The 27,981-nt window shown below is 33.9% G+C and overlaps 5 protein-coding genes across 8 annotated transcripts in view; 3 read left to right on the top strand and 2 right to left on the bottom strand.

Moving 5' to 3' along the window:
* The window catches only part of LOC135839442 (plasma membrane calcium-transporting ATPase 3-like), a 32,697-nt gene extending 21,542 nt beyond the window's left edge, over positions 1-11,155 (bottom strand). The window contains exon 1 of one of the 2 annotated variants that reach the window (XM_065355454.1): positions 11,017-11,155. The gene's annotated coding sequence lies outside the window, so the exon portion shown is untranslated. Of the gene's footprint in view, positions 1-10,419; positions 10,439-11,016 lie in introns of those variants that run through there. The other variant, XM_065355455.1, reaches the window with a different exon arrangement.
* Positions 1-11,157, bottom strand: part of LOC135839444 (putative peptidyl-tRNA hydrolase PTRHD1) — a 168,715-nt gene extending 157,558 nt beyond the window's left edge. Inside the window, exon 1 of one of the 3 annotated variants that reach the window (XM_065355459.1) lies at positions 11,017-11,157. The gene's annotated coding sequence lies outside the window, so the exon portion shown is untranslated. Of the gene's footprint in view, positions 1-10,419; positions 10,502-10,541; positions 10,760-11,016 lie in introns of those variants that run through there. The other 2 variants (XM_065355461.1, XM_065355460.1) reach the window with 2 other exon arrangements.
* Positions 11,158-14,191: 3,034 nt separating this feature from the next.
* LOC135839305 (plexin-2-like) lies at positions 14,192-16,057 on the top strand. The gene is made up of 2 exons (XM_065355287.1): positions 14,192-15,697; positions 15,789-16,057. Exon 1 carries the CDS (start codon positions 14,192-14,194, stop codon positions 15,236-15,238), a length of 1,047 nt encoding a protein of 348 aa, XP_065211359.1. The 3' UTR covers positions 15,239-15,697; positions 15,789-16,057.
* A 74-nt stretch (positions 16,058-16,131) lies between these two features.
* LOC135841424 (fibroblast growth factor receptor homolog 1-like) lies at positions 16,132-18,312 on the top strand. The gene is made up of 5 exons (XM_065358370.1): positions 16,132-16,419; positions 16,572-16,765; positions 16,892-17,032; positions 17,117-17,225; positions 18,111-18,312. Exons 1-5 carry the CDS (start codon positions 16,156-16,158, stop codon positions 18,198-18,200), a joined length of 798 nt encoding a protein of 265 aa, XP_065214442.1. The 5' UTR covers positions 16,132-16,155; the 3' UTR covers positions 18,201-18,312.
* Positions 18,313-22,403: 4,091 nt separating this feature from the next.
* Positions 22,404-27,981, top strand: LOC135838942 (plexin-A4-like). Its single transcript, XM_065354768.1, has 2 exons — positions 22,404-22,641; positions 23,305-27,981. Exon 2 carries the CDS (start codon positions 23,455-23,457, stop codon positions 26,740-26,742), a length of 3,288 nt encoding a protein of 1,095 aa, XP_065210840.1. The 5' UTR covers positions 22,404-22,641; positions 23,305-23,454; the 3' UTR covers positions 26,743-27,981.

The raw sequence follows: 27,981 nt of genomic DNA, 5'->3' as shown, positions 1-27,981 counted from the left end.
CCCTTTTTCCACAGCACATCGTCACCTATTAACTACAAACACTACACAAAAAGAAACGTAAAATCAACAATCGTCATTCTTATTTTAATAAATGAAACAAAACTACATTCAGGACAAGCAATAGCATCCACATCAACATTTCAGAACCCATTTGAAAAAAAAATTCCAGGAATCGTCTTCTCCATCAATACAGATCATCCATTATTCCATTTATCTTGGCTTTCGTTGGCAAAAAGAAACCAGTAAACTCGACTAGAGACTTTCGAAATAAAAACTCATCTTTCAAGAAAAAAAAAAGAACCACTCCTGACTCCATCGTCGCTTCGCTAAACATAACGATTGTACACTTTCAAACAAAAATAACATTTTAAAAACGACTTCGACGTAAAGAAATAACAAGGGAAAAGGACGACGACGACTACGACGACGAGACGAACGAGATGAAAAATAATTCATTTGAGACTGAACAAAAAAGGCAAAGCAGCGGGAACCCGCCGAGTCCTAAGAAGAAAAAAAAAACTAATTGGAAAATTTGACAGATCAGTACGCGGTATTTTGTTATAGCGATGACGATGACGAAGACGGAAATAAAATAAAATCCTGTGTGATATAATTGCACATTATTTTCGGCAATCAGCGTCAAATATCCGGCTCGAAGGGTTATTTTTCCGACTGACGAATTTGTTATATAGTTGAGAAATTCGGTCTTACGTGAAACGACGAAGCGATTGCTGAAAGGAATTGACAGATAGAGATGGGAGTCACAGAGCGGGGCCCAACAGAAGCCGATTCGATTGCTAATTTATGTAAGCCACGATCGAAACCCGGTTTGAATGTCATAGTGGCGGAAAATTATCGAGAAAAAGCCAACTTGTACAATAAATTCATCAAAGCAAATCTGATTAGTTACGCTCACGTTGAATTCACTCATTGACATCCCTTTCTTTTTCTTTGCCGTTTTTCCCCATCGGCGTCGAGTAGGTATATTCGCGTATATTCTCATCCATATTTTTTCCGGATCACCTCGTCGAAGCATCCTGCTGCGTGTTCTTGCTTTGAATTCGTGTATCGTTCGATCATATTATATTTTTTCCCTCGTAAAAATAACAAAATGAAAATTTCAGATGGGATTTTTCTCTTATTCGCTCCTGCTGAGAGGATAAAAAAATCTACAATGGAAGGAGCAGCGAGAAGGGATCGAGTATATTGAAGATGAAATTCTACACTGTTTCTGTAAATATTACAATACTCGTACATTTAAGGGGGTTTAAATTGTACTTAGGTATTTCTTGAATTTCTCATAACTTTGAAAGTACTTTTTTCATCATTTCACCGATTTCGAGAACATGAAATAAGTACGGGTATAATTTTGGATAACTTTTCGTCATCAGTTGAAAATTGGGAAAAAATTGGGAATGGGGTTGGTAAAGAAGAAATTGAGTTTTCAAAATAAAATTTCGACATTTCCGCACAAACAATAATTTAAACTTGTAGTCAATTTTAATTTAATATTCCATATATTATTGAGGTAAAGAGGAAGAGAGGAGGATATTCTTTCAAAATTACTATCGAGAGACACGAAAAAAATGAGACCTTTTCAAACTGATGCTAACCCCTTCCCCCCTTCCAAAAAAAAAAATCGATGACTCGAGATTAAAAAAAACACCAACGAACTTGTATCCGAACTTTTATACTTGATTATTGTTTTTCCAATTAATTTTCATTTCAAACCATTACGAGCGAGATAAGATCTATGAAATAATTGTCAAAAAAAATGTCGTGAAAATTATACTTTTTTTAGTAGGTAATCAAAATCCTATTTTTGAAGCTCAAAAGCATTTCTAATTTTTGGTAAACTTTGAGAATCGTTAGGGTAAAAATAAAAAATTGATAGAAATTTTACTTAATTTACCTAGAAAACTGAAATTTGGCATTTAAGCTATTTTGACACTTAAAATTCATTGAAAACGGTTTCAAATTATTTAGAGCAGTTCTGGAGCCTTCAGCAAATTTTTGAAATTACAAATCTCCAAAAAATATTACCCAATGAAGTTGGAAAACCAAAATTTAGGTGATCTCAAGTCGAATTGAAGCCTCCTGCTATATTCTGGAACTTCTAAATCATCAAAAAGTGCCAAAAAAATATCGTAACCTACTTGACCAATTTTGTGGATAACCAAATTTTCATTTTTGGACGATTTTTACTAAAAGGTTTCAAATTCATTATTGGTGGGTGATTTTTATAGAATTTTTCTCAATGATCGCTGAAAAAATTTTAAATTTTTTTTTCACATTTTCAGAATTGATGACACGATTATCCCTGAAATTCTAGGTACCGATTTTTGGTAACTTTCGAGTTATTTCTATGATAATTTTACGGTTTTGTCACTTTTCATATGATTTTTTCACGATTTCATTTTCATTTCGATATTCGAACAGAACTATTTTTTGTAATTTTGCACATTTTTTACCCTAATTGAGCATTTTTGGAATATTTACATAGTTCAATTTTTTACAATGTTTCACCCACTTTCAACCAATTTAAATAATTTTCATGGCATTTCAGCAAATATGCAAACATTTTTTGCAATATTTTGCTTGATTATGGAAATTTTCCATCAATTTATGGCTATATTTTCAGCAATTGGAAGGTCACTGAATAATAATTTTAAACAATAATTTCAACATTTCTGACAAATTATCATTCAATTTTGAGAGTGTTTTATTAATTTTTTTAAAATTTTTGTTCAAATGGATGACTTTTTGCCAACTTTGATGACGTAACCTAACCTAACAAGCACTCATCGATTATACACGGGCAAATGTTGTTTTGGACAGATTTTAGTGACAATTTTTGAAAATATGGAAAATCCAAATAAGGCCGGAGGTTTCGGAACGGCTTCAAATCACTTCCAATCGACTCAGCATGCTGAAATTGGGGTTTAAAGTAAATTTTAGCTTTCCAACTTCAATGGATAAAATTTTAAGGGAATTTGAACTTTTCAAAATCTGCTGGAGGCTTCAGAACTCTTCAAAGGTGTTCAAAACGGGTTTTAATGGAATGAAGGGAGGGGGAAGTCTAAAAATTAGGTAACACACTAAATTTTAGAATTTTAATTTTTCCCATTTTTGACTCAAAGATTTTCAAAAATTCGCCAAAAATCAAGAAATTCACTTCAGAGAAGTGTAAAAGTATTTCTGCATACTTTTTCGATTCAACTGTGTCTGGTCCAAAATTTTTCTTGGTGGGCATACCTCCCTTCTTAAAAGGTCTGAATTCTCGCCACGTCCTTTTAAAGCCATTTCGAGCCTGGAATCATGAAATGTTATGCCTTATGCCTATATCTCTAATTTTCTTGATCATTTCAGGAAAAAAATGCCTTCCCTCCCCTTCTACAGGAAGACATACCCCATGAAACATCTCAATACACCAATTTTTTCCGTTCTTTAACTTCAAAATTAAATTCATTTTCTTCGCAAGACTGGCACAAAGTGCTTCTCCTTCCAAATTTTTCAACCATTTGTAAAAAATTTTCTCCTTACGTGAAGAGTTTTTAGTCTTTACGAGGACATGTGAACTTTTTCATCTCTAATAAGATATGCTCGATGCGAGACAAGGGAAGAGGAATTTCATTCTCACTTTCAAAATCGTTTATTTCACATCTAAAGTTCGAGTACTTCAATTCCACCGAATTCTAAAATTATTTTCCACAACTTTCGCGAAGGAATATTTTCCGTCATATTGTCGTTTCCATCAACGTTTTTTATTAGTGAAAAGCGAAAAAAAAATCGAACTCGAGGTATTTAAATTTTCAACGCGTTCAATTCAACTCGCTGGAATATTTAAAAATTAACCATTTCGCAAAACTGGGTCAGGATGGCCATCCCCTTCGAACAAAAAAGAACAAATAACTATTTCGTTCTTCAACTTTCGCATTTTTACCTACTTACTTGGCAACAAAAAAAAAAGTAAATAAATAAAAAAACTGAAAACTTGTACCTAAAAATTTCAAAAAAGCCTAATTTTATTCAACTTCAAACTTCAAAAGCATAACAACTTTCTACACCGAGCTACTCGTACATCAATTATTTGGGGAAAAATTTCAACAGATATCATCCCCTCCTTATTCGATGAAGCAACGTGTCCTCAACTTTTCGTAATTTAAATAGATTTTTTTGACACTGAATCAGAAACATCTCGAGGTAAAAAATTCATCAATTTCAATAAATTTCTGATCTTCGCGTATCGTAACAAAAAAAAAAAAGATAAGTGAAACAAACAACATTGTGAAAAGAAAAACAGGAATGGGAAGGGTTTCAGAACGCACATCGCATAATGAAATTTAACGATTCTCGCCAAACGTGTAGTCTCTTAAGTATACATACTCGCAAAATATTTTGTTTTATTATTCGATACGGTGTGGTCGTATACTAACACTAGAACGATATGCACAGGGTAGATACGAGGTGGGTAATTTAAAAAAACAAATTCTGCAGTCGACGAGTTGCGTGTTTTTTCACTTCCACGTTCTCTCTCATCCTGGCATTTTTTTTCCTTCTGTTGCTTCAAACGTGAAATACTTCGCGATACGTAGAGGTACGCGAGAGTACGAATGCCAACTCGCAGTAGCGTTTTTATCCGCAATCTACGATCTGAAACGCGACCAAATTAAAGGTAAAAATACCCTCGGGTAAATGCTTTTTACGCTAGAAAGCTTTCTTTTCGCGTACACCGAGCTATACACGTTCCATCATTCACAACTGTGTCGGGTATGGCATGGCGGTAATTTTTCATCCAAAAAACCCAAGGAGACAGGAATAGCTCATTCGCGAAATTCACCCCTCCCCCCGCCCCGGGTGCCTTCTTCCTGCTAGCTTCACGGTGTCGTCATCATCGTCGCACCCCCGTCGATTGTTTTCCGCTGCGTTTGCTACACTTACTCGTAATACTTTGTTAAACAACTTGGCTACGATGGCGTTGTGTTTCGAATTTCGCAATTCGCCGACTAACTACGTCTTGCCTGCCCTCGTTTATTAGTTCGAAAATTAGCCTAACTCGTCGTCGATTCGTTCCCGTCACCGTGGCCCTACCGTTAATTCTAAACTTCAGACATGTTCGTTACGCAATTAACGTTTTAACGTAGCCTAGAACAGAAACAGAGAAAAGCATAGAGGCCGACAAAGGCTCTAAAATACACGTACCTTACATACACAGAAGCGAACACTACACAGAAAGTATCGAAATACACACGATCTAGACCTACCCATCTACCCAGTTCAGGCTCGCAAATACGTCAGTCGCGTCTAAGATTCTACCACATATAAGAAGCTTACAACACACGAATCATTGAAAAAGCCCATAAGGGTGGTTTAGCGCACAAATTAACCAAGATGTGATGTGCGAGAAGGCGAGAATCAAGCAGAAGTACATACAGAGATGAATAGCTTCGTTACGTAATTAACGTTTAACGTTCGGCGTGCAGTATTTTTGGGTCATTTAACCCATACCCCCTGGCTCCCTTTTTCGTCGTCTTGGGTACACTTTCATCCACTTTCTTTACGGTCTTTGCTTAAGCTATTGCTATGTATTTCGAACATACCGAGCTAACCACATGTCGTCATTCGTGTTTAGTGTTTACGCTCGAAAACGTTGTTACTCGTATATTGGTTCTTTCGACGCAGCTATGGCGAAATTTTCATCCCTTAAGAGATAGCCGGCTGGACTGCTGGACAAATGAATGGGTTAGTTTGAGTTTTCATTAGATTGCGGTGGCGATGTTAGGTCGTTTTCAAGTGCGAATTTACGTGTAATTGCGTAGTCAGTTTATTACTGCGATGAGGCTAGCGTTCGTTTGTACGACCCGAGTTCAATTTGGAAATTTTCAGAATGGTCTGTTTATCTTTTCAATGTGCATGGCGATGAGAATTTAATTTTTGGAATGTGAATTGGGTGAGCGAGAGGATAAAAAGATACGATTCGTGTTTTTAGATCTGAATTTCACGATCGTCTAACCAAAGGCTATTTTTTTTCAGTCTGTCATGTGTATTGAGCAAGGACCTCAGGGATGATCCTTTTGTGTTTTTATTTTTATTTATTTATTCATTCATTTTTTTCAGATCTAAAATGTTAACGGAATGAGTGGAACAAATGTATTGCATACGTATTTCACCCCCCCCCCACCCCCGCGACTCTTACTTCTTCAAAATCAATATTCGAAAGAAGAATGACATTTTTTAGGTCTATTATAATTGAGTGAAAATTAATGAACTGGGAAACCTGAGGTACGTAATTTCATTAAGTTTTTCCCAAAAATTAAAACCGAATTAATTTTATGAATTTTTCTACCCTCACCTAAGTTTTTTTGAATTTTGATTTGGAATATTACTAACAAGAAGGGAGGAATCCCAACCGACAGAAAGATTTTTAAACTGGACAGAATTAAGATCTTAAAAGTTTGACAATAAAATTGTAGCCTCTCAAGTGTATTTTTTCAATTTTTGGCAATTTTTGAAAATCTTTGGGCAGAAATGTAAAAAAATACAAATTTTATCAAATTGACCCAGAAAATTGAAATTTTCAATGTAAATTATTTTCGACCATCTGAATAGATTGGAAACTGGTTCGAATCGTTTAGAGTAGTTCTGGAGCCTACAGAAAATGTTTGAGAGTGGAAATTTCCACAAAATCTTACTTAATAAAGTTGGAAAGCTTTAATTTCAACATGCTGAGTCGATTAAAAGAGGTTTCAAGCCGCTCTAGAGTCTCCAGAACTATTTTGTAAATTTCAGGCCTTCAAAAAGTCCCATAAGAATTATCCAAATTGACTTAAGCACCTATAAACGCGATTAATGATTTTGATTTTTAATGACCTTCCTGATCGATTATACATCAATTTTCCAAAATTGGTTTTCGCCTGTTTAGAACCATAAATTTTTAAAATATTCAATCATGAAGTATGGTTCTTGACTAGCAGAAACCGATTTTGGAAAACAAAGACCGCAATCGCATTTATATAGGTTGAAGTTAATTTGGACAGTTTCAAATTGCACTTTATGAAAATCTGAAATTTAAAACATATGGCTGAAGGCTCAACACCATTGGGTAAAATTTAGAGGAAATTTCAACCTTCAAAAATCTGCTGGAGAGTCCAAAACAGCTTGAAATGGTATGAAACAGGATGGGGGGGGGGAGAGGAGGGGGAGGAGGAGGATGAGGAGGGATGTAGAAAATGAGCCACACGCCAAATTTCAGCTCACTAGCTCAATTTTTTTTAACATTTATATTTTTTGAAATTTTTGATTCAAATTTGATTTTTAAAAATTTACAAAAAATGATTGAAAAATGTATGTACTTCAGGACCCCAGATTTTGGCTAGTATTAATGTACAGTACATACTTCAGCATGCTATTTCGGTTGAACTTTCTCAAGTTCAAAATTTTTTCCCCCCTCCACAGAAGAGAAAATTTCAAAATATTTGGGTCACATGCAACAATCCAACAATTAGACGAGCAAGGGGATCAATTTCAAGGTATTTTTGAAATTGGAACGATCTTGGCAAAATACATTTTTTTTATGCATGTGCATACCCTATTTGAGAAAAAAAAAGATTTAATTTTTTTAATTTTTGAATAATTGATAAAAAAAATGGCAAACCTAAATTCCCTCCCCCCCCTCCTCAAAAAACAATGGCAACAAAATTTGAAATTTTATGCAATAAAATCACATCATTTTTCTAGTCTTAAACATTCAAAAAATGAAGTGGAGGGGATGGGGAGGAGGGAAACAATTTTTTCATCAAAAACTCAAACAGAATTTCCTGAACTAACATTTTATAATTTTCCATGCACTTTCAAAAAAGAAAAAAAAGAAGGAAGGAAGGAATGAGCCAATTGCAAAGGTTTGATTTTGAAACTCAAAAAAATTTCACTTCATATTCTTGATGCCATTCTATAACAATTGTTAGCTTAGTTTCGTAAAATTTCAAAAAAAAATTGGAAATGAACTAACTTTCCAAGCAGAAACTGTCCAGGTCTTAAAGGGAAGGGAAAAAAATGGGGGGAGAGGGGTTAAGAAACCTAAATCGTGTTCAACAATCAAAAAAAAAAAAAAAAAAAATAGAAAATTTTCAAAAAAAAAAACAGTAAATATTGTTCAAAGAATGAACATTTCAAAAGCTTGAAAGAACACATGTGAGATTGAAATTACAAACTGAAAGAGAGGGGAAAATGCCTATCCAGCTGTGATGTATCAGAATCATGATAACGTTATCATTTAAATGCAATTTCCTACAGCTCTTTTTCTAGTCTCACTTTCAAGATCCTGAAAACCAAAAATTACCACACGAGTACAAGCAAAGGAGGAAGAGGAAAATGACTTCGGTTTGGCTACACTTTTCATCTGAATTTCAAAAATAAGTTCAGTTCACTTACTACTGTATTTTTACTTTTTAGTCATAATCAGACTATGAATAAGACAATTATAGGAATAATTTTGTGCCAATTTGTCGGGGGGGGGGGGCTACACACAAACTTCTCCCAATACATCCAATCTTGAAATTATAAATTTTTGAAATTGAATTTCCTGATGAAAAATCATCCTTGACATGAAAAATCACAAATTTCTCAAAAAAAATGACGATCCACCATTTTCACATCATTCTTCAAAATGCCTAAAAAAATCCAGAAGCACACTCAAAAATCCTCATTCTATAGAAAACCTCATTTAACCAGCACGTTTTATTTTTAATTTCTTCGTGTCATTAAATCGATAATCGTATGCTTTATTCTAGACGAGTACTCCCCTCGAGTTTCTTTTTTCCATAAAAAGGTCGTCAATTTTTAATTACTCTGTCATAATATATGGTCCTATCAACTATTATTTTATAACTTAGGAACTTTCGAAGTATAATTTCAACTTTTCGACGACGAAAAGTAGGTATCCAAGTTCTGGTTTGATATCAGAGAGCGGTAAAGAGCTATAGGTATTTGACGACGCCAGACAGCTATAATTACCTGATTGATAAAGAACATAGAGTTGAGGGGAAAGAGAAGGGTAACACGATGGAAAACATTATCTACCTTGGAAATATTTCTTCGAACCAATCAAATAAATCACATCGGCGAAACATTTCGTACACAGAGGTCATTGACCCGTAATCGTTCATAAATTTGGGATCAAATTCACTGTGAGAGTCTTGTCGTGCCATATTCGATCAACTTATTTACTCCTTGGAACCTCGTCGATGATATTTTTCGCTCAAGAAACACCCACCATACTGGTTCAACAGAAAATAAACTTTTTTCAAGAAAAAAAAACCTCGATTTAAAAAGGTTATTAGACCGAGGTTTATCTCAAATCACTCCATTACCATCAGAGAGAGACACGAGGAAAAGACGAAAACAACAGCACATGGCTCCTTTTATCGCAATCTTTTCGTATTCGGCCTCGTGGTCGAATTAATTCTCGTAGTAATTACACGCGGCGATTTTTGCCAAAAAATAATTATCTTTAGTCGTTTGAAAAATAAGCTGCATAAATAGTCGAGCAAAAATTCATCGGCCCGAACAAGAGTATACAACTTATCGTCGAAATAATCAGCCAGAAGAGAAACCTGGCTTGGGGAAATTAATCTACGAAGAGGGAACTCGAGACCGGCGAAATGGAACTTTATGGTTTGAAAAATTAACCGGCTTCGGGGGTCGTAACGTTAAAAAGGCTCATTTCACTCGTTTCAACATATTTTTCAAATTATCATGAATTTGTTTCACTATTCTATGCAACGAACGTAGGCAAGATGCGAGAAATCCAATCGTATTCAAAAGCTCAATTATACTGGAAACTGGAAAGAAGGGCGAAAAAACTCGAACGTTTCGCTTTCTTTTTTTTACATTAAATGATACTTTCTTCACGTAAGAGTATATCATTTAAAAAGGAATGAAAAAGCTGGAAGAAAAGGACGATAATTTCGATACGAGGGTAATGTTGAAAAATGATAACGAAAAATGTAAACACGAGGCTGTCACAGAACGTGAAATTTTTTCAATACGTTTGTATCTAGTTTTAAAACACTTCGTACGTAAATTTTTTCAATAAGGGCGATATTTACTTATCGCTAACGTTATCATCTTTCCTATTTCGAAATATTTTCGCGCCAATTTCAACGTGTGAAATTTCATACGTTTCCTGAAACCTTGCTGTATTGAATATCGCGTTATCTACAACGTGACAATTACTCTCGTTCTCGAACCACAATGTAATATTATGTACTTGGAATTTGGTATTTCGTAAAGTCAGCGAAAACGGATTCGAATTACTAGTACCAGGTACTCGACTACGACTGGCAAAATGAATCGAACGGATAAGCTCGACGATTTAGTATAATCCTAAAGAGAAAAAATTCAGATAACCATTAATCAAACCTCTTCAATCAACGTAGGTACTCGCAATCCTAAAAACTGATAAGATTCTCAAACTATTTTTAAAAACCACAACCGGCGAAATCACATTTGAAACATTGATACGAACACTCGACGACTCATACCATGAAAAACACGTGCCAGAGTAGTCCAACTGATGGATTCGACTACCACCACAAAATATCAAACTGGTTTCCGGTCGTTAAAGAAATTTCGAATTCGTAGAGCTAACACCGAAGAAGACCACTGTAGTAGAAAAGAAAAAGCAACACCATTTCTATGCACAGCACAAGCAACAGATTACCACGCGTAACACTCGCTTCGAACTATTTATAATGATTTCTAACACGCCGTTATCATTGTTCGAACGTATTTTGAATTACTAATAATGGATAACTAGATGATAAAACATTTGAAAAAAACCGTTTAGATCTTTTTTTTTAAACCGAGAACACGTTTACAATCAGGTCATACTTGATAAAAAAAAATACCGAAAAACGAGCTCCGTATGAAGGTATTGAACGTAAACACGACTCGAAATGGTAAACGAATTGCTCGCTAAATTAATAACTAGTTCGCTTACATGGGAAAAACACTTACTCAGAATTTATTCATCAATTTTCCACGATTAAATTTCATTCGATAAATTCATGTCTAGAAACATTCACTAACCATCCACATAACATTAACATACACTTGTACACAGCGATGCTACAAACAAAACTAAACTAAATAAAATTCGTAAGTAAATTCAAAGAATTCATACGTTGAAGTTATCTCACAGACTGATACGCCATAGAGTGGAACGGAACGGGACGGAACATTGTATCAGTGCTTGCGCATGCGCGATTGGCTGAAGTCGATTTTCTCCTTTTTACGTCATCGTTGAAGTTGATGGAATAAATTTTTATTTTTATTTTATTTTTTTTCATTGTATATTTTATTTATTTATTTAATAAATTATTATTTTGAACAAATGTTTTTTTTTTACTCCTTTCCACAAATTTAAATTTTTTCCACAACATTCTCAAAGACTTGAACTTCAAAATTTTTCATGTCCATTTTTCTTCTATAATGTAATTATCAATTTGAAATTTTGAATGAATTGGAAAATGGAAATTGAAAAAAAAAAAATACAAATAATTATTTGAAAATGAAATAAAAAATATAATAAGATAAGGTACACATTTTTTAAAACATGACTTTGCATTCTGCCTATTTGTGCTCCTCAAAAATGTTTTTAAATTCTATTTTATTCTATTTTGGTTTTTCAATGATTTTTATTTTCATTTGAGTTGGTGTCAGTAGTCAGTACGAACAAACGTTTGTATGCATGTAACTTGTAAGTAAGTAAGTAAGTAAGTAAGTTAGTAAGTAAGTACAAAGTAAGTAAGTACATTATCTTAGAAAATCTAGAAAAATAAATTTTGTCGCCAAGTAAAATGAAAAATGTTGAGGAGGTATCTACTCCTCGTAAATGAGAGATTAAGTATTTTGATATTATATTTTACAATCTGTACCATTTACATCTTCTTTCACGACATATCAAGTACCCGATTCTGAAATTGAGAATATTCTGGAGAATGGAGATCATTTTGTATCACTTTCAATTATCAATTATTCAATTCTAAAGTTTTCAAAAATGCTAAGTATAAAATTGATTCATCTACTTGTTTGTGCTAACGAAAAGCATCTAATGACATTGCCCATATTTAAGAAGGAACTCTAAAGAAAATAATGGCTTCTCGAGGCCATTAAGTACTCTATTATTAAGTATTTCTTATTACCAAATAAAAATTAATGAGAAATTAATGAAATTTGCCAAAAATGGGTTAAAAAAACGTCAAAGTGATGCGAAAATATTAAAATAAAAAATTAAATCACTGTAAATTTAAATTTGCCAAAAATGTGAAAAACATTTAAGTAGGTAAGTATCGAAAACGTGTTAAAATGAGGTAAAAAACAATCAAAAACGCTATAAACTTAGATAACATTACCTTCTAATCAAAATGTGATTATATTCCAATAAAATTCAACGAATTTTAGTAACAATCGCATAGGGATCATAAAACATCATTGAAACTTCTTCGAAACATGAAATTGAAGTCTTCGCAATACTGTAAATTACTTCATACTTAGGTACCTATCAAAAAAGCAGAAAATTCACAAAAATTAACAAAACGACGAAATTATATGATATACTTACTCAATATTGAGCAATTATGGATGTGTTCGTGTTGTACATACGTAGGTAGTGTACGTACCTCTACCTACATTGTTTCTCGATTCTGCATGATTATAAATATGCGTCAATTCTGTACACGATTTTCACAGCATCATTTATCAGTAACTATCTGATATTCAAATGATATTAATAAATTTCATTTCGAAAAAAAAAACTGAAACTGTAAATGAGCTGTATAGAAGTACCTATCTAATATCCCAATGACCAATGAGGCAATGACAATAGTTGAAGTTGAATTATGTTTTATTCCAAAGAAAAAAAGTGATTTGTTAGAACTGATTTTTTTAAAATTCCGAGCTTCACTGCTAACTTGTGTACGTGTACTTACGAGTTCGCTGTTACGTACGATTTACGAAAAATGTTTGTTTTCGAGGTGATTCAGACCATGTGACGGATTAAAATGAAGTGATGTTTTTTTTTAAATTCTACGACAAACTTTTCAGTTAACAGTAAGTTTTTTCCTTTTGAATACATAATATTATGATCATGTGCAAGAGATTGATATATTTCTGTATTATTTGAATACGTTAGGGCAAGAATCTGATTCACAATATGAACGCCTACCTATGTCAGTTATAACTACGTTGGACAGTTAGTTATTGGATTTCAAAGTGTTCATCTGATTTTAGAAACTAATCACTTTGAGCTTGAAAGTACCTAATCTACATATTTTCTGAATCTAATCAGTGACATAACAATGCTTCTCGGTTAAAAACCATTTTTAACATTTTTGAGTGTGGAGGGATTCGAGGGGAGGGGTCGAGGGTAAAAGGAAAAGTTATTCTTTCATAAATAGGTACGAAAGAACATTTAAAAATTTTCCAATATAGGTAGGAACATACCTACCCAATGCAGCCTAGATTTTTTGAGAGCAACTATATAGCGGCTTCTCATGATCTGATAAAAAAATGAGTAAAATTGCGTGAATCAGAGATCGAAATATTCTATGTATTGTAAGAATGGATGCTGTACCTAATCAGCTGCAATACTGCTATAACGAGCATTGACTGTACAAAATTGACAAACTTACTACCCTCTCGAGCAAATTCAACAGATCTAGATTTTAGGTACCTATTAAGCGCAGTACTGAGCTACCTTAATTAACAACTTCTGCTCTTATTTTTCAATTTAATTTCAGATAAAACTCGGTGACGCTCATTTACCATCTCATTTCCGAACCTCATGTATTACAGCCAATTCATGGAATATTGTAATAGCGTTCAATTCTGGTAACATTTCAACATCACAGAATAAAAATAGGTACGTTTGAAAATGATCGATAAAATTAACATGCGACCCTTGACAGCGTTAATGTTACATATTATGGTGCTGGGAAATGTTGAGTCACGGGACAGCAATACAATTATACAAAATTTGACCGGCGAGAATGATTCAAAATTCAATACTTCAGCGATAGATAAGGCTAATCCAATTATAAACAAGCTCATACCGCCTCTTCAAGCATTTTGGTATGAGAACACTACTATTTTAATTCAAGGGATAAATTTATGTTCATCAACATTGGGCAACATGTGTAACATCACTGTAGCTGGTGTACCTTGTATTCCTTTGGTGAATTCGCCAAATTACAAACCACCAACAATAATTTTCTGTCAGATGGACCAAACAATTCAAACAATTGAATACGAAGAATTTGATAATATAGTAGGACCTGTTGTGGTTCACATGGGAAAATTTTCTGCTATTTCTCCACAGAATTTCACATTAGTTGTGCCAAAAATAAAATCCATATTACCAAGAAAAGGGCCTCTTTCAGGAGGAACTGAACTCGCCCTCAGAGGAAATTTCATAGATGATGGTTCTGTTGAAGTTAATATTGATAAAATTGCTTGTGAAGTATTCTTCAGGAATTCCAGTCTAATAAAGTGTCGTACACCTGCATTAAACAAATCAATGAATTGTTATTTGAGCAAGGACTGCAGTGTGAGTGTAACATTTGAAAAGTATCCTGGCAGAAATTTTAGAAACGGAGAATTCAAATTCAACTATTTAGACGACCCTAACATTGGAAAATTTGACATTCTACCACCTAGAAGTATACCAGCAGGAGGTATCCGACTATATGTAATCGGAAAGAACTTTAATTTAATTCAAAAACCACTGTTTTACATTTACAATGAGAACATGACGAAACGATACGAGTCAGAATGCCAAGTTTGGCATACGGGTACTACAATGCTTTGTTTGACACCTGATATTTTAGATATAGATAGCTCATCCTTTAACAAGAGTAATCCAATCAGATTGAATTATGGATTTGTAATGGATAATGTTGCTTATGTACAAAATATCTCCGTGAACACTACCAACAATAATTTTAAAAGGCTCATGTTGTACCCTAATCCAACATTTAAATCATCTTATGAAGAAATCAAGACTTCTACAATAGGTAATGATGAAAGTCTCATTATTGAGGGGGAAAATGTGAATTTGGTTTGTAGAGAAGCTGAATTTATTGTAAAAGTTGGTAATCGCAGTTGTGAAGTGAAACTTTTAACAGCACATGGCCTCAATTGTCATCTACCACCACCAAATCGCTTAAAAAAATCAGATTAAATTGGTGATGAGCCTCTAAACATCACTGTACATATTGGACCAAAGTTTCAAGTTATGGTTGGGAAATACAATGTAAAATCTTCACGGAAGTCGACGATTGTTGAAAAATACGATGTAAAATCCTCACAGGAAGCAATGATTGTTGAGAAGTACAATGTTACATCCTCAAGTGTGCCAATGATTGTTGATGAGTACAGTGTAAAACCCTCATGGGATTTGATGCCTTATATTTTATATGGTGGTGGTATAATAGTATTTATTACAATACCAATCTTGATCATAATCGCATTCACATGTAGAAAGTTTTCTAAAAAATATGCGAAAAAATCACAAGCGTTGGTTGAAGCACAACAACGTATGAACAAAATGTGCATGGAGTCTATATCTTTGAGGCAGCATATTAAGCAGGTCATTATTGAACACCAGATAGAATTAGATGAAGATATGTCAAATATGCTGGTAAGCAATTTCAAAACAATAATCAAAATCCTCAAAAACTAGAGATGAATACCTACTTACTCTACACTCACTGTTGTGTTTTTTATTCTAGAAATTACCCAATATTTCAATTGTTGCTGCCGAAGATTCAAGAATTGTGGATGGAACATCATCGAAGACCGAATATTTTGTGCCATATGATGAAAAATGGGAGTTTCCAAGAGAGAATTTATCTTTTGGACATGGTTTAGGAGAAGGAGAATTTGGCAAAGTGGTTCAAGCAGAGGCATTGGGAATCCTGCAGAGAACCTTTGTTACCACTGTTGCTGTGAAGATGTTGAAAGGTACCTAGGTAAAATGTACCTATTCTGCAGAGGCAGTTGTATGGTATTAGGTTACATAGTCATAGTCAACTCGAGAGTTTTGATTTTAATTATAAAAGTAATACTTTACTTATAGATGATCACTCTGATGAAGACATGATTGATTTAGTAACTGAAATGGAAATAATGAAACTGATTGGTGCACATGCCAATGTTTTAACACTGTTGGGGTGTTGCACCAAGAATGGGGAATTACTTATCATAACTGAATTTGCTCCACATGGAAATTTACACGACTTTCTTCGTAATCATCTCCCCTTTATTAAGAGTGAACTCAAATTGAGCAATTTAACTAAGAAAACTTTGTTGGTATTTGCTAAACAAATAGCAAATGGAATGGAATATTTGGCCTCCAAAAAAGTATGTTCCCAATTCAGCTAATTCTACATCTGTTTCTTTCTACATAAGTCAGCCTTTTACCTACTTACATGATGGGTACCCAAACTGTTGGCTGTTAGGTCAATAGTGATTATTCTTTTCCTACATACTAATGAAAACAATTTTTTTTTTAGTGTGTGCACCGTGATCTTGCTGCAAGAAATGTTCTAGTATCCAAGGATTACACAATGAAAGTAGCAGACTTTGGTCTTGCAAGGGACATTCGAGATAAAGAGTACTACCGGAAGGAAACAAAAGGCAGATTACCAGTGAAATGGATGGCTCCTGAAGCACTTGGTCATGGCTATTACTCAACTCAATCTGATGTGTCAGTTAAACAAGAAAAATATATCAATTAAAAATTAAAATCAATCAATTTCAATTTAATTTGGAATTTTTACTATTAAAGATGATTTACTAAATGGTTTTAAAGATGTCCTTTTTAAATTTACAGATGGTCATACGGCATACTGCTTTGGGAAATTTTAACATTGGGAGCAACACCTTATCCTTCATTTTCAGGTTTAGGAAAATTATTACCGGCTTTACAATCAGGGTATAGAATGGAAAAACCCCCTAACTGCTCAGATGAGTTGTATGTACCTCTTTTTTGTACTCCTGATTGTCTCATTCTGGCAGTTTTTTTTAAATCAACTTTTTTTTTTGTTTATAATTACAGGTACAGTCTAATACACAAATGTTGGAGTTACGTGCCAGAAGATCGTCCTTCATTCACAGCGATTGCTAATGCTCTGGAGGATATATTATCCATGAATGCCAATGATGAGGTACTTAATCAAATGTTACTGAATTTAAAAGCAATGTAGGACTTGAAGGGAAGTGGTGAACAATTTTACAATAGTTTATTTTTAATTTGAAAGTGAAAGCTTGAGAAAAAAGAGGTACCTAGATGTCTATGAGTCTATATGAGGAATCTCGCGTGAAAATATTTTTTAAAATAAACGTTGCCTGCACAATTTGCCAGAAACACATAATCATGAAAGGTGAGCCTACTCTTCTTGAGGGAAATTTTCAAAATGAGATCTTGACACTCCCTACAAGTCTCATGCACAAGGATCCTTGATTTCAAATAAAATTTTTCAGAAAATTCAGTGTAAAAGGCACATTGGTTGTCCAATTTTAAAACAACAAGATTGAATATTGATTTATTTTTTTCATCCGACTTGTTAATAAACAAAAAAAATCAGAAGTATAGCGTTCGGCGCTTATTTCTTTTTACATAATAGGTACCTAATTCTCGTCAGCCTTAAATTTTTGAAATAAGTTTTGCTTTTTGAATCCAATTTCGAAAATGAGGGACTTGGAGGTTACCAAAGACTCTTTCAAAATCCAATTAGGTAGGATGCCTACATATGAATCAATTCGAACTTATTGTAATTTTAAGGTTTTGTAACCTGAAAAAGAAACGTGGCGAAATCTAAAAAAATATTATTTGAAAGGATTCCTGTCTTCTCCCTTCGTTGATGAGACGAACTGTCTCGCAAAGTGCTCGAATTATATTTGATACGAATTTGAAATCAATGGGTTCTTAGTACCACTCCCACTATTTACTTTTTCATGCTTACATAATACGTATGTACCTACTTACCAACTTATTTTTTGTTACTCAATCGTCTATTGATTTGAGATGTATTTTCATTCATCTTTTGTAGGTACTGCAGCAATGTAATGTTTATGGGCCGCAGAGACATGAGTGCAGCTCGAGCGACGTAGAAAACCCAGCTGATCTTTTACATGAATGAACAATTTACAATTTTTTGCAATTAGCATCACTCATAGTGGAGGCAAATAAGAAAAAATAAAAACATTTTTGGCTACCCAAGATTTTATGATGAAAAATTGTCAAGGGTGGTCCCCTGAATAATTCCTGAGAACTACCACCCCACAGACCCCTAGCTAATTTCTTTATGGGGGGGTTGAACCCCCCAAAATGGGTTTTTTGCACTTTTATCCTCAGGGGTTGATTTTACGTCGAACATAGCTTTATTTTTGAATTCTACATCAAATTTCCGATCTAGTGATATATTAACTGTCCTTCTAACCCCAAGGGGGGTGGGGCTAGAACCATTCAAATTGGAGGGGTTTTCTAAAAAACACAAAAAGGTTATCGGTGCGTAAGAGGGGCGAAATAGCCCCCGAGAGCGTTCGGGTTGATACTAGTATAGAAGGTGGGTACCATCGAGAAACTACCGCGTGAAAAATTTCAGATCCACACCATCTCCCCTTTTTGGGGAACCCCCCTTCTCTGAAATTTCAATAGCACTTTTCTCAGCCCCATATTAACCGATTTTGAAAATTTTTCAGTATGTTATGTATATCCTTAGTAGGTATCCCCTCAAAAATTTTCAACCCCCTCCCCTCGTATTTATTCTACAAAATCGTGTAAAAATGTGTTTAATGGAGGGTTGAGGGTAAAATGGGAATTTTGGGGAAATCACCAAGTATTAATAAGTGGGGTGTCGTTTTCTTATGATTCGATACAGCTGAGTACGAATATGACGTCAGTTTTTGTGCTGCACTCGTCTACTCCTCTCTACAGCACTTAGCCCCCTCAATTTTTACTATTGATAAAAACCATGGAACAAGCTGAAAAACGCTATTTTGAGGGGTAAATATGAAGGTAGGGGGTTGACAATTTTTGGGTGGATACCTACTAGGGATATACATAACATACTGAAAAATTTTCAAAATCGGTTAATATGGGGCTGAGAAAAGTGCTATTGAAATTTCAGAAAAGGCGGGTTCCCCAAAAAGGGGGGGGTGGTGTGGATCTGAAATTTTTCATGCGGTAGTTTCTCGATGGTACCCTCCTGCCATGCTAGTATCAACCCGAACGCTCTCGAGGGCCATTTGACCCCTCTTATGCGCCGATATCCTTTTTGTGTTTTTTAGAAAACCCCTCCAATTTGAATGGTTCTAGCCCCACCCCCCTTGAGGTTAGAAAGACAGTTGATATATCACTAGATCGGAAATTTGACGTAGAATTCAAAAATAAAGCTATATTCGACGTAAAATCAACCGCTGAGGATAAAAGTGCAAAAAACCCATTTTGGGGGGGTTCAACCCCCCATAAAAAAATTAGCTAGGGGTCTGTGGGGTGGTAGTTCTCAGGAATTATTCAGGGGGCCACCCTTGACAATTTTTCATCATAAAATTTTGGGTAGCCAAAAATGTTTTTATTTTCGAAATATGATGCTAATTTGCCTCCACTATCATGAGGTTATAATTAGTTACATAACCTGAAACACTGTAAATGGATGGTAGGGTGGATCACGAAAAAACGCAAGAAAAACTCATCTTGGAGGGTTTTGACCGAATTCAGTGGAGGTCTTCATTTTGAGTTCGGGAAAAAATTAGAGCTCCGAAGACGCCCATTTTTTTCAAATGTTTTGCAATAATTATGCTAGAATATAAAAAGATATTCATGTCTGAAATTGAAGAATACCTACATATTTTGGAATGCAGTGGTGCCAACTTTTGGTCATTATTGCCATTTTCAAACCATCAAGGATTAGCTATATAGGCCTAAACTTGACAGGTAAATTTCGGTTTTTAAAATTTACAATAATGTTCAGAAAATTGGCAATACTGCCTTCGAAAATATTTCCTCAAAATAAAGGTCCTCACGTGCTGAATTTAGCCAAAATTCTTCGGCGTTCTTTTTCGAGATCGACCCTGAAGTATGGATAGATATCCCGTGGTAGAACGAGCATAAAAAGAATTGGGTATTGAATTAGGCGCTAGTAATATTTGTACTCATATTTTTCCACAAATTCATGAATCATTTAAAAAAATCAGTAGAATTCAGAAATCTAGTTTTTCTGCAATGCGTTTTGGATTTTAGAAAATTCGAAACATCTTTTTAAAAAACAACCATCCGATCCCTGAGTTGCTCCGCAGCCCCAACCCCGGCTTACGCCCTCGCTTGGCGGGGGAGTAATACCTGCAGGTGAGGTAGGCTTGTCGTGTTTCTTTTTTTTATTATTTTTTTCATTTGTCCTTTTTTTAACCTATTTTTCCATTTACTCGTACATATATATGATGAATTGTAAGTACCTAATTCATTTTTATTATTTTTTTTCTTCGTATTATTTCATTTTATTACCTTTATTCTAGAAAGGGAGGGGTATTTCATTTTTTCGTGTTTTTATCGTTTTTTGACTCAATTTTCTAACAGTTTGATAATCTCATTTCCAGATTCTAACAAGGTGTGAGGATGATTTTTCATTTTCCTTTTTAAGGTCTTTCGTTTTTCAATGTTTGTGTCTAAGTTTTTTTGGTACATATTTCGTTTCCGTTTTCATTTTGGTTTTATTTCTACAACGAATTACCTTACTTCATTTTCTTCATTTGTTTTTCGTTCTCTTCATTGCATTTCGTTTGGTACTTTTTTTACTTTTAATTTTTCGTTTTCAATTTTTTTTTGTAATTTATTGTTTATTTGTTGATTTTTTACTATTAATCCAATTCATACCAGACGACCCTTCCGAAATTAAAAAATTCTTAGACCTAATTAAAATACTTGACCTTACCAACTCGATTTAAATCTCATACGACGGGTGTAATAATCAAGTAATTACAAACACCAAAAAAAAAAAAAAAATGTATTATTTATGTATTTATTTTGAATTAATTTGTATTCTTTGTTTTATTTCACTTTATTACATATTGTCATTGGAGGGGAGGGGGGGGGGGGGGTATTTCAGTTTTTATATCTTTTCTCACAACCTATTATTTTAATTTGTTTTCAACATTTTATCATACAGTTTTTATATTGATAGAAAATAATAAATAAAAGTACCTACTTAATTATAAACATTCCATTGAATCGCTTACTAAAAGTGTTTGACATTAGGGAACTATTTCGAGAAGCATAAAGATGATTTTTTTTAAGTGAGAGGTTTATTTTTTTCTTGCTTTAAAACTTTGGAATTTGAATGTGTTTTCCCCTTAGAAATTTCAACTTAAAAAAAAGAGAACGCAGGCCCGAGTGAGCGAAGTCAAAAGCTTTTGAGAATTTTGTACCTATGTATCTCGAGAAGCATAAGAATGCTATCGAATCATATGAAAACGATACCATATAGGTAGGTACTCATTATTGGTTATTTTTATCAAAATTCCAATTTCACCCCCCCCACACCCCCTAAGACACCTTCTTTCAATTCTTCACTACAAAGCATACAAAGAAAAAATTTATAAAAAAGTACAAGACGTTTGTGGGTCAAAAATAGATCCAAAAAACGTGTTTCCAAAATTGTATCTCGCAATATTAATTGTTAGTAGGCATAAATAACGAAAAAACGCTATTTTGAGGGGTAAATATGAGGGGAGGGGGTTGAAAATTTTTGTGGAGATACCTACTAAGGATATACACAACATAACATACGTACTGAAAAATTTTCAAAATTGGTTAAAATGGGGCTGAGAAAAGTGTTATTGAAATTTCAGAAAGGGGGGTTTCCCCAAAAAGGGGAAGTGGTGTTGATCTGAAGTTATTCACGCCGAAGTTTCACTTTCTTGTCGCAAATTTTGAAGTCCTCACTTGTCACTGTTGACATTTTTTTTTAAAATGTAAAATGTGAAAAAAATTATCTGAAATGAATTTGCTCAATATCCCTAATTACGTACCTATTATCAAACTATTCAAAGCATTCCCATTTTTCAGGGGAAATCTCACCAGCGACAAAATCATATGATAGGTATACTTATTCAATATGGAAAAATGATGGACGTGTTGCGTTACATTTTTGATTCTACATAATTATCTATGAGTCAATTCTGTACACGATATTCGCAACATCACTTATCAGTAATTATTCGATATAAAAATGATAGGTACCTATTAATAAATTTTATTTCGAAAAAAAATTGAAATTAAATCAGCTACATAGAAGTAGGTATCGCGATGAGGTAAAATGAGATAATGACAACGGTTGAAGGTGAGATAATGAAAACGCTTGAAACCAGATGAATGGAATAACCTATGTTTTATTTCAAAGAAGAAAAGTGATTAGTTAAAACTGGGGTTTTCAAAAATTTTGAACTTCATCGCTAACTTGTGCATGTACTTGTGCGGTCGCTGTTACGCATATTTACGAAAAAAGTTTGTTTTCCAAGTGATTGAAACCATGTGGCGGATTTGAAATTATTTTCTCATTCTACGACAGACTTTTCAGTTAAACAGTAAGTTTTTTTCCCTTTATATTAAGACATGTGCTAGAGATTAATAATATTTATGTAGGTATTACCTATTTGAATACGTTTGGGCAAGAATCTGATTCATACCACATATGAATGCATAGGTATGGTAGTTACTTGCTTTGGGCAGTTGAGTTGGGTATTGGATCTCAAAGTATTCATCTGATTTTAGAAACAAACCACTTTAAACGTGAAAGTAACCTACATTATTTCTGAACCTAATCAATGGCATAACACTGTTTTCTTGATTAAAAAACATTTTCAAAATTTTTGACGGAAAGGAAAGAGAAAAAAAGAGGAGGTATACTTTCATGAAAACCAAAGAACATTTTCAAATTTTCCATTAGGTATAGGTAATCCAAAAAGAGCATTGACTTGATGAAAAAAATCGAATTCTCAGTTATCATAAGAAAGCCCATTGTCATAGGTTTCTCAATTTTCTGTTTGAGCAGCTGAAATTTTTTGAGGGGTACCCCATAGCTTCCCTTGATTTAATGGGGAAAAAAGTTGAAAAAATGGATGCTGTAATTATTAATAAATCAGTAAACCCATCACCCATTCGTGCATATTTAGTAGGTACCTATTGGGTAAGCGCAATATTGAGTCAGCTTCACTAACGACTGTTCCCATTTTTCAATTTAATTTCAGATAAAACACGGTGACGCTCATTTACCATCTAATTTCCGAACCTCATGGATTAAAGCCAATTCCTGGAATTGTAATGGCAGTCAATTCTGGTAACATTTCAACGTGACATAATAAAAATAGGTACGTTCGAAACGAAGCGATAAAATTACCATGCTACTTTTGGCAGCATTAATTTTACATATGGTGCTGGGAAATGTTGAATCATTGGACAACGATACCATTATACGACATTTTACCGGCGAAAATGATTCAAAACACAGTACTTTAGCAATAGATAAGGCTAATCCAATGATAAACAAGCTCACACCGCCTCTACAAGGAATTTGGTACACTACTGTTCTAATTGAAGGGATAAATTTATGCTCACCAACAATTAGCAACATTTGCAACATCACTGTAGCTGGTTTACCTTGTATTCCTATGGTGAATTCACCAAATTACAATCCACCAAAAGTAATTCAGTGCCAGATGAATCAAACAATCGAAAACCCAGAATTTGATAAAACAGGACCTGTTGTGGTTCACATGGGAACAATTTCTGCTATTTCTCCACAGAATTTCACATTAATTGTGCCAAAAATGATATCCATATTGCCAAAACAAGGGCCACTTTCAGGAGGAACTGAACTCACCCTCAAGGGAAATTTCATAGATGATGGTTCTGTTGAAGTTGATATTGATAAAATTGCTTGTGAAGTATTCTTCAAGAATACCAGTCTAATGAAGTGTCGTACACCTGCATTACACAAATCAATGAACTGTTACATGAGTAAGAATTGTAATGTGAGTGTAACATTTAAAAAAAATCCTAGCGTAAATTTTAGAAACGGAGAATTCAAATTCAACTATTTAGAGGACCCGAACATTTCTAGATTTGACATTGAACCACCTAAAAGTATACCAGCAGGAGGTATCCAGCAATTTATATTTGGAAAAAACTTTGATTCAATTCAAAAACCACTGTTTTACATTTACAATGAGGACATGACGAAACGATACGAGTCAGAATGCAAAGTTTGGAATTCGGGTGCTGGATTGATTTGTTTGACACCTGATATTTCAGATATAGATAGCTCATCCTTCAACAAAAATAATCCAATCAGATTGAATTATGGATTTGTAATGGATAATGTTGCTCATGTACAAAATATCTCCATGAACACTTCCCACAAAAACTTTACAAGGCTCATGTTGTACCCTAATCCAACATTTAAATCATCTAATGAAGAAATCAAGACTTCTTCTATAGGTAATGATGAAATTCTAATTATTGAGGGGGAAAATGTGAATTTGGCGTGTAGAGAAACTGAAATAATTGTAAAAGTTGGTGATCGCAGTTGTGAAACAGAACTTTTAACACCACAGAGACTCAATTGTCATCTACCACCACCAAATAGCTTAAGCAAATCAGATGAAATTGGCGATGAGCCTCTAAACGTCACTGTACATATTGGATCAAAGTTACAAGTGATTGTTGGGAAGTACAATGTGAAATCCCCACGGGAGTCTATGATTGTTGATGAGTACAGTGTAAAATCCTCATGGGATTCGATGTCTTATATTTTATATGGTGGTGGTATAATAGTATTGATTATAATAATCTCAATCACAGTCACATTCACATATAAGAAGTTTTCTAAAAAATCACGAGACTTGAAAAAAGTGTACAAACGTCTAAATGAATTGGAACTGGGAGTAGCCAAAGAGTGTAAAGCAGCGTTTACTGATTTACAAACCGAAATAACCGATCTTACCACTAATTTCAAATTAGAAAGAAAACTACCATTTGTTGACTATCATACCTATGTAATGAATATTATTTTCCCAGGTATCAAAGACCATAGCATTATACTTAACGAAACACTTGAAATATTAGATAAAGAACAAGGGTTACAATTGTTCAACCAATTACTTCTTAATAAAACTTTTCTACTGCTGTTTGTTCAAACGCTTGAAAATCATGTAGATTTTTCAATGAGTGAACGAACCCAAGTGGCCTCTATGATGATGATAACTTTACAAAATGACATGCAATACTGCACCAATATCATCAAGACAATGATTAGTCAGCTGATTGGAAAATATGTCAGAGGTAATAATGATCCCAAACTTATGTTCAGACAAGGTGTTGGTATTGTTGAAAAAATGCTTTCCATTTGGTTCAGTTTCCTACTTCACGGATTTCTCAAGGCGAATGCCGGAGAGCCATTGTATAGATTATTTTGTGCCATAAAACAACATGTCAATAAAGGTCCTATTGATGCTGTAACATCCAATGCCAGACACTCCCTCAGCGAAGATAAAATAATTCGGCAAGATTTCGGTGATTTCAAAATGATGACCATTCATGTAACTGTTCCCCTACAAACTGCTCTGTTGACTGGTTTGAAATCAATAGTTGTAGAAGAACTAGTCAAGGTACTGGATTGTGACACAATATCTCAAGTAAAAGAAAAAGCCATAGATGTGATTTATGCCGACATGCCTTACAGTCAACGCCCAGATTCATCATCAACAGAAATAGAATGGATAGATGATAAACTGTTCACAACACCCTTATTTGATTATGATTCTACTTCAAAAATAGAACACGAATGGAGACGACTGAATACTTTGCATCATTATGGAATTCCTGATTTCAGCAAATTCAATTTGGTTTCAGCTAAAATCAGAAGTATCAGTAATGCATCCACACTGAGGCTCAATAAAGTCGAGACACCCGGTTTGACGAGAACAACGAGGACAATGAAATCAATAAAAAAGAAAATCGTCAATTCTTTAACAGCACCTAATACGCGACCTAATGAAACAAATCACAAAACATGGCACCTGGTTAAACCTGAAGATCACTGTGAAATCAATTGTAACAGCACTAAAAAAGATACTCGAGGTGATAAACTGGTTTCTGAGATCTATCTAACCAGACTATTAGCGACTAAAAGCATTTTGCAGAAATTTGTCGATGATTTATTTGCGACTATATTCGATGCGAAGCGTGAAGAAAAGGGGCCGCCATTGGCAGTAAAATATTTATTTGATTTCTTGGACAGTCAAGCATCGCATCATGGTATAACTGATCCTGATGTTGTACATGCTTGGAAAAATAACTGTTTACCTTTACGATATTGGGTGAACTTGATAAAAAATCCTGATTTCATATTTGACATACATAAATCAAATGTGGTCGATTCGTGTCTTAGTGTGATTGCTCAAGCATTCATGGATTCTTGTTCAACTTCAGATAATCTTTTGAGCAAAAATTCGCCAGCTTCCAAGTTACTTTATGCAAAGGATATTCCCATAAATAGGAAACGAGTGAAAAAATATTACTCGGATATCAAAAGTTTACCAGTTGTACACGAAAATGACATGAATGCCATGTTGAATGAAAAATCACATCTACATGAATGTGAATTCAATACGAACTGGACCGAGTGAAGCAAGGGCGAACGTTTTTGAAAATTTGATTTTGAGAAGCCTAAAAGCGTTTTTTTTTTCAGGAAGTTGATTTTGAAAAAAAGAGGCCAGGCCTGAGCGAAGTGAGGGCGAAAACTTTTGAAAAATTTGTATTTTTAGAGAATTAAAAACGATGTTTTTTTATGCAAGGAGTTCATTTTTTGGGTTTTAAAATTTTAGAATTCAAAAGATTTTTTTAGGATGTTGATTTTGAAAAATAAAAGAGAACAGGTCCAAGTGAGGGCGAAAGCTCTTGAAAATTTGCATTTTGAGAGTCACAGAAACAACACTTTTTATGCGAGAAGCTCATTTAAAAAAAAAAAAAAAAAAAAAACTTTAAAAAAGTTGATTGACATTTACTTTTACTTAGAAATTTCAATTTTCAAAAAGAAAAAAAAACGAGCCCGAGCGAAGCGAGGACAAAACTTTTTGAAAATTTATGTTTTGAGAAATAAAAAAACGGTTTTTTTCTCATCACAGGCCCTTCTTTTACCGGACTCTCCAGAAAACGTGGGTCCGGAACAATCTTTCCCCTTTGTCTTCTTCTTGACGGTCGTGATTGGGACCTATTTTCAGCCCCCCATCCTGACTGCATAGAGTCGAAGAATTGTTCATCTTATAAAAAACAACATTCCACTCAAAAAGCCAGTTTCCTAGTAGGCCTATCTTAATTCTAAAGTAGGTAGGTATGTTTTGATGCCTCTGAACGTTTTTTTCTTATTCTCCAAATTTGAAACTACCCAATGTCATTGTGATGTTTCGTCATTTTGTTTGTTTTAGTTTTCATTTCTTTATTATATGTATTATTTCCAGTATTTTGTTTGTTGTTTACTCACTAATTAGGTATTTATTGATTACATGTCACCAAGTGTTTGTCACTATATTTCTGTTCATTTCAATTGTTTACTCATTTTCATATATTTTTTGCACATGTACCTATATATTTTTTATCATTTTATATTTTGTTGTCCTGTAGTAATCATAATTCGGTCCTCACTATATAAAAAATAACTCATAGGATTTGCATCTGATCACTTTTTGGCCAAGTATTTTACGTATTTTATTTCCAATGAGATAAAGATGGCTTGGATGTAAATGTGTTAAAAACTTAAAATGAGGTAAAAACACTCAACAACGCTACAAACTCTTATAACATTACCTTCTAATCTAAATGTGATAAAATTTCAATAAAATTTAACGAATTTTTAGTAACAATTGCAA

The sequence above is a fragment of the Planococcus citri genome, chromosome 3, assembly GCF_950023065.1.
Source record: "Planococcus citri chromosome 3, ihPlaCitr1.1, whole genome shotgun sequence".
Taxonomy (NCBI): Eukaryota; Metazoa; Arthropoda; class Insecta; order Hemiptera; family Pseudococcidae; genus Planococcus; species Planococcus citri.
This window is presented reverse-complemented; position numbering and strand designations above follow the sequence as displayed.